We start from the raw sequence: 14,465 nt of genomic DNA, 5'->3' as shown, positions 1-14,465 counted from the left end.
TAGCTAGCTAGTTAGTTAAATACAATAATGTCACCATGCAAGTTGAAAGTATGACTGGAATCTGTCTGAAAACCCAACAAACGTGGACGCCTCATGTTAACCAGAGTTTGTTCTTCAAGATAATTAAAATAAATTTTATAGATATAGTTCTATTCTATATAATGCTCACATCAACTCGACAATCATAAAACTCTCTTTTTCTGATGACATGAATGCTCGCGAGTTGCAAACACTTTGCAAATAAATCAAATGTGGAGGTAGTCGATGTTTATTATATGCATACATGCATTCACGTTTGCTTGAATCTGGTTCTTTGACTCTGCCCCCTCAGGTCTGAGGATCCATTAGTAACGTTTTCAGGCTCTAGAGTACCTGCCTTCTGAAACAAATGAATACAGAAACTATGTGGCCTAGTAGCTGATTATTCAACAGATTGTAATTACAGCTTTGAGTGTGAGCTGCCAACACTCAACAGAAATAGATCCCATTGCTGAGAACTCTCACAGTAAACATGGAGAAAAACCGGGATTGAGCTCAGTGTAATCTGCGATTTCTGAGAAATGTGCAAGATATGAATCTCATTCATAAAATAGGTCAATGGTATAAGTCTGTAAAGATTAGCAAAAAAAGATGCTCAATATGTTTTTTTTTCTTTATTTCTCCTACATTTTGCTATTCCAGTAAAGACTGACCAAATTATATTAAACTGGTCTCCATCCCATCCTGGTATCTTAACAGCCAGAGGAACTCTTAGTACCGTATTTATCGTTCTTGAGCTTTTTTCACCAGCGTGGAGATGTGAGATGACCATCTCTGTGATACTGATTCCCAGGAACCTGAAACCGTTCACCTGCTCCACCTCAGCTCCACTGATGTAGACAGGAGTGTGTGTCTTTATCTCCTTTTCCTGATATCAACGATCAGTCCCTTAGTTTTGCTGACGTTGAGCAGTAGGGTCTTCTCCGTGCACCACTCTGCAAGATTACTTTCCTCCAAATCTAAAATGTAATCATTAATTGAAATCCAGCCGATGACGGAGTTCTCTCCATGTCGGAGGATGCAGTCGTGGGTGTACAGATGTGAAATAACACCAATACTTTCACACAATTAAATGCGCCATAACATTTTTTTAGTAAACAACGTCATCACTCACAAGTTTGTAATGTAATACTTGTATTACATGCTGGGGCGCTTTTGTATTAAAGTTGCGGCCTTATACACATTTAAGTTATTCTGAGAATTTGCAAACTAAAGAAAAAAAATCTTCCTTTGGAGCCCAAACATTGACTCTTTGCCTCCAGCAGAACATAATTTCTTTATGTATTCAACCTTGTAAAAGCCAGAAATCAAAAAATGGGTCTAATTTATGAATGTTTAATAATTTTTCTATTTAATATGTTCATGAAAACAAACTATGAGAAAATATTTAAATAATTTTGTGACAAATTTATTAACATATTTAAAGTGAGTACAGGACGACTTCACTCTGTGGCCCTCAGCCACAAGCAACACTGTGCTTTCCACTATAGAGCACACTAAGCTCCGCTTGCTATCTGCAAGATTAATTAACTCAGGTGCGGCAAAACACTGCAGCAGCAAAGCTCCTGACCTAAATACACATACACACCGTTTAGTTTTTGTACCAAGGTAGACATTATTAAGATGCAAAACAAATGTAAAATGTATAATTAATCTGATCTAACTGTAACTGCCACAAGTATGGTGATTTATTCTTTGCAGTTCTTCCTGAGTGTTCATATTTTGTTATCAATTTAGTTGTGTAATTAATTTCCCATTCAGCTGTAAAAGTTATAGTCTTAACTTTGTTATATAGGTGATGTGGTATCACATAGACTCTGTATTTATGTCCCTGTCTGTCCCACCGGAGGTCAATGCATTCTAGCATCAAACAGTAAACCAATTACAAAGCTGTTTAACCCCGTGTGACGTGGGTACATAAAGCCTCTTCTATTCAAAGTGAACTCCCAACTATGTCTTACCTACAAGAGTACCACACTTTGTAAATTTATCTGTGGAGTTCTGATCTTCAGTTTGTGTTCTGAGTATAAAATGATGGATTATCTGGGATCTCAGCAGCTGAGTGACAAAGGTAGGACACTGAAATGAGGTTGGCTGGTATCCAGCCCTCGTTTGCCAACTAAGTTGTGTCAATCAACATAAGCACTGTCTGACCTCTGACCCCCGACTTAGTTGCTCAGTGGGTCAGTGTTGAACCAACAATAAAATATATGGCAGACATTTTAAATGCTCCTGGCGAAGTAAAAATAACGTTTTTAATTAGAAAAGGAGAAACACATAGTGTCTGTAAATGTGAGTATTAGTTGGCAGTCAATTTGGCAGTCATTAATAAAGACAATCTTTAACTGAGAAGCCTTAAATTGGCTGAAAAAACTAAATTCTGGTGATACATGAACTGAACCTGGAAAAAAATCTTTGTGTGCATTTGTATCCAATGCTATAAATCTAAGACTGGTCAGGCTGTTTTATGTTCAGAATCTGCTTTTCCATTTTTCTTTCACAGTTTACTTTTGACTTTTATGAATGCAGAATTAGACAAGTCATCCAATTCTTCAATTTACTATGCTTTATTTCCCAATTACATTCTGCTACTCTTTCTTTGTCAGTGTGATTCTATGAGGTTTTTAAACAATCAGTAACAGTTGAGGTTCTTGGGAGGCTGACCCAACTGCAGACACTCAACAAACAAGCAAAATAGTCCCAATTGACAAAGTAATGAATGCGAGTCACACATCACGAAAGGAGACGGGGGGGAGTCTGGAGTGGACAACATACCGACTGGGAGTAGCTCATACTTGTGTGCTGAGGGGTTGAGGGACAAATGTGCAGGGAAGAGAGGGTCTGTAGGTGACTGCTGAACAGGTGGGTCTGGAAAGCTCCATGATGAATACTGAAGGCCTAATGCCACCTTCAAGTTGTATGAAAAGTATAGGGATGGGTCCCATGTTTACAACTTACAAGTGTTCACCTGCACAGACGTCAACCTCATCTTTTAACACACTCTACAGACATTTTTAAATCAAAGTAAAGTATAGTTTTCCTTAACATGACCATCCATCAATCATAGGTTTTCATTTCCTCAAATAGATACAAGAAATGCAAATAATTTGTCTAATCAGACAATTCTAATGTCCTATTATGCACAGAAAAGAGTGGATTGTGGCAGTTTTTCAGAGTCAAAAAAGTGAAGAAATGTCCAAAAACATACATTAAATACTTTTCACAACAGTTATTCTGGCTAATTAGAGCTACGCTCAGGTTGAGGTTGGGAGCTTGGCAGGAAATTACGTGACGTCATGGAAGCACATCAGCAAAACCGCCCTGCACTCACCTCTTAAAATGATGTGATGTCACATTACTGATGTGGATAATAAATACATATTGAGTACAGCGACCCCAAACTGCAAAGTCTGTGGGAGCGATGCTGCAGTTTGTAGTCTGACCTTCAAGTATATGCAGGGGATTGCACTGAAACAGGAGATGCATGCTTGCACTTGTCCCTTTAAACTGAAAGTTAATGGAGGCAGAAAACCGGTAGGACAGAAGTGACAGTTGTCAGTACAGGTTGGTGAGTACATCTATAAATTTATAAAATAAGTGAAAACACCTGTGTGGGTGGACCATAGATGTGCAAAGGCTTTAAAGTAATGCACTCTAACCATAACCTAAATAATGTACCCTGACCTCAATCAAAAAAATATAACCCAAACCCAAATCCTCCTTCCTATAAGTCCTAAAGAGAAAGGAATACGGTGTAAACTGATACAGCTGCTTGTGTGATGTGAGTGCAGGTTAAACACCATAGAAACTCCATCCGCCACGAAACAGACAAGGTGATCAGTGAAACTCAGGCACAGACACAGAGGACAGAAAGTTATCCTGACCTGCTGTGACGCGCTGCCAACCTGCAGCTCTCAGGACTGTATCACATTAAAGGTGTTAGCGAAGCAGCATGGGGAAAAAGCAGACTAAAGCCGGAAACAAGAAGACAGTGTCCCCTGACATATGGCCTCTGGCATTCTCCTGTTGTCTGTGCTATTGTCCTTTTTAAAACCCCAACATAGACAATGAGCTCTTTCTCTTCGTCTCGACCAATCCCATTCTCTGCTCTCACTGGTACAGCAACTGCTATGTGTACCACAAAGGTCCAGATACCTATGTTTAATAGGCTAGTGCACCATTCTTCTAAGAATTTCTGATATATACTAGACCTGTCTTTGTAAGTCCCTGTAATTCAAGAGAAAGTGGTACCGGTATTTGCTGAATGAAAAACATTTTTCAAGTGCCTAGAAAACATTTGTAAGAGGGAACAGGCTCAGGGTTCAGCAACATTCACAGCAATAGTGTACAGCATGAACTCCATTAAGCCAGAGGATTGCACTTTGGTCTTATATAAATACTCTGTTAAATGCAAGAGCCACTGATCAAATTACAATGCTATTATGTAAGTGAGCTGTTACAGCATGTCACTGTGTGTGCAGTTCTCTGTCTGGCTGTGTGACTTTGTCTGCTGCATCATCAGGCATCATTGTCCATGATACACACTACAGGAAGATGCTTGAGGTATCTTTTCGTCTACAGCAAATCCTGTCACATGGTTAAGTTGTAAATACATAAAAAGTTAAATCAGAATTGACTTAGAGCATCAGCTAGTCTGATTTCATGCTGAGTGTAAGCTGTTGAAACAATCAGTGTGTTGCGTCCTCCATCGGGGAGGAACATCTTACATAACGGGAGCTTGACACGAACTACATGCTGTATGATACTGTAGGTGACAGGATTATCAGACCATGTTAAACACAAAGCACTTACTTTACAAGAAACATTTGGCTTATCCAACTGTAATAACAAAATCCTCTTGAACAGGCAGTACATGGCTAGTTTAGATAGCCTAATCGTGCTTTGGCACGTTCTTATTGCAATTTTTTTGCTTTTGCAGTATTCTTACAGTCATTCTAGTCTTTCCTTTAAACATGTAGCCTAATCAAATATAGTAGGTAAAAATATTGAAGTCATTAAATACGGTCATTGTGAGTTTCTCACTGTCTAATAAAAAAACATCAGTTGTGAAGTTTTAAATTTTAATGCAAGTGTCTTGATGGAGGAGCATTATTAATTTAAATGTCTTAGTAATAATTATTATAATAATAATAATAGTATAATAATCTTTATTTATAGAGCACTTTTCACAACAATGTTACAATGTGCTTTTACAAGAGACTATAAAACACAAATAAATAGCAAGATACACGGTAAAAGCAGGAAGAAACTTAAGAAATTAAAATACAGTTAAAAGAAAAATATAATAAATAAATAAATAATTAAAATCAACTAAAATCAGTAAAGGCTTCTATAAAAGTATGTTTTAAGTAGGGACTTAAGGCAGGCAGGTAGGTACATTTATTGTCACAATATAACATGTTATATAATGAAATTGAGCTTTGTAACTCCCTTCTGCTACATAGAAGAATATACATTAATACAGAAGCAATTATAAAATGATAAGAGTTCACTGACTCAGCCTCCCTGATTTGGCTTTGATAATGGCTTGTATTTAATTAATTAATTAGGAATTTTAAACAGACATTTACGTTGCCAAAGCAAAATAAGGTATAATAATAATAATAAATAAATGTAAATAAATCTATAAAGCCTAAACATTGCAACATTTTTTATATATATTATTAATATTATATATTAAAGCAGTAGTATACATTTTTTGACCATTATAAAAGCCGTTAGTTCTAAAATATGAGAAGGAAGCAGTTTTGCGGTTGATTTTCCTTTCGCAAAGCAAGACGCGAAAGAGTCTTCAAACATGCAAATACAATCACAAACGGGTCACTTAATATAAACAGAAACCACTTCCTACAACACACAGAAAAGAGAAAGAGCTGAAGATAAACCATTTCACATTATTTCTATGTTTATTTATTAATTTACCTACGTTGTGTATTTGTTCGTTTGTCATAAACATTGTCCAGAATGTGACTATCGGGGTACTCTACACGACTCCGCCTACCTAACACGTGATTGGCCAGTTTACCGGTCGTCTCGCTTCTCATTGGCTCAAGCCGCTGTCACTCGACATCTCACCACCGTTGGGCGGTGTGGCACGAAACAGAAATCATATTTTTTTTGTGAAGCGGCTCAGCAGGGAGCAGACAGTCATTGACCGGTGTAGCTGCGAGCTTGCGGGGGTCTTTTCGGTTTGTCCCGGCTGGCGCTTATGGCTGTTTCTAGCTTGAAGAAGAGGCAGTGAGCCAGTATTTGTTACAGAATGTTTTTAAGAAAAAGACTAAAACTGTGCCTTTGTAGCAGGAGTATTAACGCCGCCGCCGGTGCCTTGTGGCTGTAACGTTAGTGAAAGTTAGCTTATGAGTGGCATCACGTTAGCTTGACTAGCTAATGCTAGGCCTTCCGTTTCCTTTTGGTTCTTCAGTACAGGTTATTGTTTTATTCTTCCCTTTGTAAAGCGGGGTTTTTGGTAGCTATTTTGTTTGCAGATCTTTTGCTTTGCTCCACGTGGTGAGTAAGACGCTGAAATGAAGGGAGTAACGTTAAACAGCTTTCAGAGGTGGGTGAAATCAAGAAATCTCGCTGTAAAAATAATGTTTGGGGCTGTCAAATATTAGAGATTGTACTCAACCATATATTACATTTAGAGTACCAGATAATTGCAGCATCGTCCGTTGTCAGCTGAGGTTAGTGACCTTATTCTGTTGCCATAACAAAACAGTTAAAGTTGTGTGGCAATATCATATAAACACCGAGTTTGATTATAAAACTTGTTTAAGTGATTTATCAAGGACAAGTACCACTCATTCTCTGGTTATAGCCTCTCAGATATGTGAGGATTTGTTGCTTATCTCTGTTCATATAATGCACGAACTGAGTGTCTTTGGGTTTTGGACTGCTGGTCAGACCAAACAAAACACTTGAAGAGATCATCTTGGCCTTTGGGAAATTGTAGTGTGACATTTTATTGACTAAATAATCAAACTACATGTTATTTTCAGCTTTAAGAGGAAGGCTATCCAGTACAAGAAGCTGTACCTGAAATGATAATGCATTTATTATTGTCTGTCAGTTACCTTCAAGCATAGTTGTGAATATAACATTATGTTTCAGGCAGTCATGCTCAAGGTACTATCATTGTATGTAATTACAGTTACAGTATGATGCTTCAGTTTCTAGGTAGAGGTAAAAGTGTATTATTTATATTTCTCTGCTTTTATGTATGATGATGTGACTTGGTTGCTGTAACAACTCTATCACATGTTATACCTGTAATACATTTACCTTTAGTTGGTTTATGTTCTTCATTGTTCTGAATACTGTAATATATTTTGATAAGGAAAGAACCACAATGATGGTTTTGTTGATAAGAAGCTCTACAGTGCTGAATCAGCTGTCCATAGTTGCTATATTTGTGTGTGTTTCAGGTTCATGAACAGACGGGCCTCTGCTAACTGCCGCTACCAGCCCACCTGCTATGAGCATGCTGCAAACTGCTACACTCATGCGGTGAGTGGCTTGAATACATTTTTTAATAGAGATGACAAAATCTCAAAGGCGTTGTTTAATGGTTCTTTGGTTTCGTTCCGTTTGTGTAGCTCCTCATTGTGCCGGCCTTCGTGGGCATGACGTTGCTGCATCGTCTGTCAGACAACGGCTGGGAGAAGATCACTGCCTGGGTGTATGGCATGGGCCTGTGTGCCCTCTTCGTGGTCTCCACTGTGTTTCATATCATCACCTGGAAGAAGAGCCACATGAGGTGAGGAGGAGGAGCAGCGCAATGACAAACCATGCTGGCAGAGAACCAAGACTTACATGTACCAGTACAAGCTTTCATGAAAACCATATATACATACTTTAACATACATAAATCATGTGTGACGACTCAGACTTGTTACACAGACAAAAGAGCGAAGCAATGATTTACAATACAGCTGGAGCTTTGGAAGTTGAATATCAGTGTCCTCTCATGGAATAACAACATGACATTGATGCCTCACTGCTGACAGATATTTCACATTCTTTAGCTTCCCTCTGTGTCAGTGTCGTTATGACATGCTTAATGTTGGAGTTTTTAGGGATACCAGGACAATTACACATTATATAAGTTCCCAAGTGTTAAATGTTGTCTAAACACAAGCAGACACACACAAATTAAGTTAAGTACAGTCCAAAGCTGACTGATGTTTCATTTTAGTTAGGAAGCATTTCATCAGAGAATACATAAACTTGATAATGAATCTGACCAAACATTTTATACCAGCTTTCCGCACTTGACAGTTAGGTAGGTAGATTTATTTTGTCACAATATAACAGGTTATATAGAGTGAAATTGAGTTTGTAACTCCCTTCTGCTACGTAGCAGACAATATGCATTAATATAGAAGTAATTAGATGATACAGTATTAAGAACTGATACCCAGCTGTTCTGTCAACATCTGTGCTTTTATGACGAGCTCACAATCAAATGAAACATTTGCGTAAACAAGGAAGAATAATGATACAAAGCCAGAATAAACATCATACTGTTTGTACTGTGATGTTCTTTTTTCTTTAATGCTGAAATCTGTGTTGCTTTGCAATCTGCTTTGCTGTGACCGAACAAGAAATAACCTGTTCACCTGTGTGTTTCAGGTCCGTGGAACATTGTTTCCACATGTGTGACAGAGTTGTCATCTATGTCTTCATTGCTGCCTCCTACACACCTTGGTAAGTGTCAGAGGGCAAGGGGGAGTAAATGCTCAGAGGGGCTGGAGCCATATATAAAATCGATGTATATGCTATTCTATTTTCTTTTTCTACTCAGGTTGAACCTGCGTGAATTGGGCCCCCTAGCAGCACACATGCGCTGGTTTGTGTGGCTCATGGCTGGTGCTGGAACCATATATGTCTTCAACTATCATGAAAGTGAGTTAATTTCAAAGTTGGTCAGTATGTATGTGATGATGGAAGTAAAAGTTGCCATCATACAGAAACTATGTGACAATAACTGCCAGTGAGTCTGCAGCACCCCTTTGAAAAATTCCCCACAAGACAATCTAGTGAGAAATTTTTAAACATTGTTTTTGTTGATGTTTACATTTTGATAACAAATAATGAAACGATTAATCACTTTATGTGGAAAATGCAAAACAAAACTACTGGTTCTGGCTCCTCGAATGTGTTTAGCATCTTTTGGGTTTTGGAGTATTGGTTATTTTTAATGGTATTACATTTATATATGAAACTGAAGAATTGATGGAGAGAATAATCGACAAAAGAATTCATAATGAAAACATTTCAGTTGCAGAATAAAATAACCAAGCAAAATTACATTAGCAACAAAGACAATAAAATCAGATAAATCAAAACAGACTCAAAGTTTATCTTATGAAAAAGTACTTAAAGTCACATTTTTTTGCATAATCCATATTAAAGAACATGTACATATTCTCACTCATGAGAAATACCGCTCTAAAAATTTTGTGTAGCATATGTCATCATCTGCACTTGAAGACTTTCCTCAGCTCATAAAATCTCTAAAGAGCCCGGCTATCATCAGAGTCATGAACCAGCTGTTTGAAATTCTGTTAAAAAGGTGATTTCACTCTCTGGCTTCCTCCTAGGGCTGCTCAATTATGGCCAAAATTATTATCACAATTATTTTGGTCGTGATTACTTAAGACTTAAGATGACTTGAAAAATTTAAATGCTTGTTATTAATTATTCTATATGTATTGCTCAAAAAATAGCCCATAAATAAGAAATAATAATTCAACATTATTAACTTTAGCATCTTAGAGACAAGTGGATGAACAACGCAGTGTTTGCTATTGCAATTAGATATATTTTCAAAATCGTTCAGCCCTACTGTGAGCTGAGGAAAAGTCCACTAGTGGCTGGGGTAATTTATGGTGTAAAATGCAATAGGCTTTAGCTAATAAAGTTGGCTAACAAGTTATAGCAGTTATAACCCTCCGTCATCTTCGCTCGAGCTGAACTGAAATAGCCCTAATCCCTCCTCTCTCTGTTGTTGTTTAGTGTCTGTTTTGATTCTTTATCCGCACACAGTTGAAAGTAAAGGGATAGTTTTTTATTGCCTGCAAACATAAAGCTCTTTGAATAGGCCTGCATGGGAACTTTGCTGGGAAAAAGACCTTGTGCATGTCACAAGGGATGGAAATGGTCTGATGAATCATATATCTGTGTGGGTGTGTGTTTTGCATGTATGCAGACACAGACACTCACCAGTCTTCATGATTTTGCTTATCTAACTTGTGTGGATCCAGTTTCTTTGATCTTAAAATGAAAACACTGTTTAATAAACACATGGAATTTTACAGGAAGAAAACAAAACCATAAATTAAATACACTCTCATTTTATCGCCTGTGTTGGGAGTAACGTGCCTTCAAAAGTAACACAATTACAGTAATGTAAGACGAGAGTCTTCAGGACATTTAGCACACAGTTTGAGATCGGTGTTGTAAAGTATCTGGCCTTTCATCACAAGCATGTTATACCAAGCCTGGATCTCAATCCTAACTGAACACTGTTTACAAAATTAGCCAGAAGCACCCCTGGACGTCGTTACTGAGGCACAGTCTTTTAATTGTGCAGATTGCAGAGGTGGGACCAAGTCATCGTTTTACAAGTCCGAGTCAAGTCTCAAGTCTTAGCACTCAAGTCCCAAGTCGAGTCCCAAGTCCAGACCGATCATGCCTGGCAAGTCCGAGTAAAGTCTCAAATCCAGGACCGTCAAGTCCAAGTCTTAAACTTTGAGTTTCGAGTCCTAAACAAGTCATAATGCCCCAAATGTAAAACCATTTCAAAAGTTTTTATGAGATAAAAATTATTGAATGAAGCACTAGCCTGTACAGAAAGAAGGTAGTCAGATTTTTTTAACCTTTAACTGTGTAACTTTAAGTCAGTTGGTTAATATTTAGGCTCTATAAAAGCTCTAGTCACTAAAATGGCAGCAACGTTAAGATTTTTTGTCATTAAGCCTCATCAAAACAAATTTTTACACGTTTGATAAGATACATTTTAATTTATGAACTGAGTTAGTTTGTGAAACATGAAATGTGAATGTGATGAATTTAAATGCAAATCATATCAGCTCTGCAAGTAACATCGGACATGTTTTTGTCACCTGCTTGTTTAGATTATTTCATTCTACTTTTTGTTTTACTTGACATTCTTTTAATATACTGCTTATGTGGGGGGTATTTTTGAACTGTAGATTCATTGCTCTCTAGGTCTGGTATTTTTTAAACAGATTTGTTTGCTCTTCAGGTTCGGTAACACTCCCCACTCATGTGCTCGTGCCTGAAATGTGCTTAAAGAGGCATCCCTTTGACCTTGTTGTCAGTGAACGTGTTGTGTTGGTTTGTCTTTACAGGTATAAAGTTGTTGAGCTGGCCTTCTACTTGACGATGGGTTTTGCCCCCGCAATAGTGATAACATCAATGGTAATATATTATTTATTAATATATTCACAGTCAGTTATTGCATGTCACTTCTTCCAACCAGCAGCCCACATGCTGCTGCAGCAGGGTGGAGGTGTTAGGAGTGTGTTTTACTTCCTCTTCCTGTTGAAGGGGTCTGCAGAGTAATTTCAGAGAGTTCAAAGCAGAATGAGCTTTTATTAATAAACATATTGTTATCTAGGGTTGGGTATCATTTAAAATCTTACGATACCAGTACCCTTAAAGTGATACCGATACCAATAGAGTACTTCACTTGATACCTTGCATAGAAGCGGGTGTTGATGGTGCAGTGGATAAGATACATGCCTTTGGTGTGAGAGACCCAGGTTCAATTCCCCACAGTGACATCCACCAGTGTGTCCCTGAGCAAGACACTTAACCCCTAGAAATGCACATAATAAGTCTGTCATTGTATTTTGCATATTCTGTTTTTGTTCCTGCAATGCTTTTCATTTTACATTTCTCTGTACATGCCGTATTGTGTGTGCCAAATCGTACCGCTATATCAAAATGGGAGAAAATAGTTGCTAACAAGATTAGAATTTAGACTTTTTATGAGAATTTTCAACGTGATCAGATACTAATTTTCCGTTCTGTTGGACAGTGTTTGTCAAGAACACCTTCAAAAGTGCATAGTTTTTTACCATGTGAAGACACCTCATACTCATTCCACGGTCTGTATCAGTAGATTGATTAGTAGATTTTAGTGAAAGACGGCGTCAATCAGTTTTTGTTTATGTAACATTTCTCATTTGCGTCTTGTTTTCTGCAGAGCAACACTGAGGGGCTTCAGGAGCTGGCATGCGGTGGATTCATCTACTGCCTCGGTGTGTTCTTCTTCAAGAGTGATGGCGTCATCCCCTTCGCCCACGCCATCTGGCATGTCTTCGTGGCGCTGGCTGCGGCTGTGCACTACTACGCCATCTGGAAATACCTCTACAAGGCCCCCAGCGCCGATACCCTCCTCAAGTTGTGACCACAGCCAGGGCCGGATGCCGGTTCTCCACCCGCACCCTGTGCTCCTGAGCAGGGCCGCCTGCACACAGACTCTCTCAACTGCCCACTGAAGCTGCAAACACAGCCGCAAGGTTTACGAAAATAATGACCATGAATTGTTTACGGTTTTCTAAAGTGGAGAACAGGTTTTTCAGCATCATTATGACGACCAGAAGCTACTTTCAAAGCTGTTTTGTACATCTTCAGTCAAGGGGGGGGGTTGACTTTTTACAATAACCCTGGCACATCAATGAGTGTTTGAGACCTTTGATAACCGTCTTTTGTATCGCTTGTGAGTCACATTCCATATTGGGGTCATTTGTGCGTCAGAACCTGGCGATTCATGCTGGTGATGTGAACACTGGGGATTGAATGAGGTTCTTAAAATCAGTATGATGGGAAATTTCTTGAAACCATTTCAGCACCAAAAACCAAAATTATACTTTTTTTGATACAGAATTATAAACATGTTTCTCTACAAAAGTACTTTTTTTCATTTATTAAAAGAAACCAAATATCTCACAAGCAGCTGTATAAGAAGTTTGCCAGAGTAAAATTGGCAAAATTAGATTTAAATCATGAATCCTGTCAAAGAATAAGTACCGTAGAGAATGAATATGAATAGCTATTTGATGCCAACTTTTGATACTCTGTACCACAAAGTATTGAGGTTTCGATACCTCTACCCCTTGTAGCTTAATAGTGATTTGAAGTGTTCAGATCAGTGCTCTGTTGGTGGACTTTTCGATCAGGTAGGATGAAACGATAAGAAAAAGCTTTTGACAGAAGTTTGTTTCCCCGTTTTCTTTATTCTACTTTTACAACGATTACATCCTCAACCCCTCTGATCCAGATTCTCACTCTTTCCTACCCCCCCCCAATGCATGCTATGTTTCTGACCAGTATTTGAATGCAGTCGTAGGAGAACCTTTCTTTTCTGTAAGTATTTAGCGCCCTCTGCAGGTGGACTGGTGTAAGAAAGGGAATTATCTGCAGTTTATGGTGTGTGGAGGTGTAACAGGGGAGGAGGGAATTTGTAAATGAGCCAAATGATGAGAGAAAATCAGTACAGGCAGTATGATGAGATAGAATTTTTTCCACTTTATTATTAATGTGAACAATGTGCAGTAGAGTGTGGATGCACGACCTTTGTACTGTAGTCCAGTATTACATTTCCACTGACTCTCTCTCTCTCTCTGTGTTTTTGATTTGCACCACTAGACGGACAGTGTTTCCTGTCTGTATTCTGAAGCGGGTTTGATCAGTGGAGAATTAACATGTTCATGTTTTTGTCTTATGCTGTTGGTTTTGTAAATTTGCTCAATGGCTCATAAAATGACTTTTCTGTTGCTTTCCTCTTGTTGAAATGGTTTTCCTCAACCACTCTGTTTTGTAATGTTTGTATGTTCTACTCTTTGTTCTGTTCATTACATGATCCTGGCCTTTGCAGAGATAAAAACTGCTTCCTGTCTGTTCCACTGGCTGTTAACGGTGCTGCATATACATGAATGCTCCTCCACTATACTGAGTATCACCTTTCTAATGTGACAATAAAAATAATACCCCACGTCTCAGCCTCCCAACAAGCCTCATTCATAATGAGTACTCGTAGGTTTCCTTTTGAATTCTGCTTGTATGGAGTCTTGTTTTCAATTTCAAGTTCTCATTAGACATTAATTTCTTTCAGGGACAAAAAACAAACGGGAACCTTTTAATTAAATGTACGGTGGCTGTTGCACTGCCCGCTGATGAGTGAATTTGTGTTTGATACCATTGCTAATACGATACACTATTGAGGAATATTTAAAATGTCTTCTATTTAACAATGTGTTAACACAAGGCAGCCATACAAGAAATGTGCTTAAATTAGGAAAACAAATATTAAAATCAGGAAATATTGATCATAGAATTTTTTTAAATACTGCTATGAATCTGACTAAGCGTTC

At 38.1% G+C, this 14,465-nt stretch overlaps 1 protein-coding gene across 1 annotated transcript; it reads left to right on the top strand.

Annotated features, from left to right (window-relative positions):
- Nucleotides 1-6,177: 6,177 nt before the first annotated feature.
- Nucleotides 6,178-14,089, top strand: LOC119894940 (monocyte to macrophage differentiation factor-like). Its single transcript, XM_038707664.1, has 7 exons — nt 6,178-6,616; nt 7,485-7,566; nt 7,656-7,816; nt 8,692-8,766; nt 8,864-8,980; nt 11,436-11,505; nt 12,296-14,089. Exons 1-7 carry the CDS (start codon nt 6,585-6,587, stop codon nt 12,497-12,499), a joined length of 741 nt encoding a protein of 246 aa, XP_038563592.1. The 5' UTR covers nt 6,178-6,584; the 3' UTR covers nt 12,500-14,089.
- Nucleotides 14,090-14,465: the final 376 nt, after the last annotated feature.

This window comes from Micropterus salmoides, unplaced genomic scaffold, assembly GCF_014851395.1.
Source record: "Micropterus salmoides isolate LMB-PRFRI ecotype aquatic unplaced genomic scaffold, ASM1485139v1 Ms_hic_scaffold_10, whole genome shotgun sequence".
In the NCBI taxonomy this organism is placed as follows: Eukaryota; Metazoa; Chordata; class Actinopteri; order Centrarchiformes; family Centrarchidae; genus Micropterus; species Micropterus salmoides.
The sequence above is the reverse complement of the archived record's forward strand: the minus strand, read 5'-3'. Positions and strand labels throughout refer to the sequence as shown.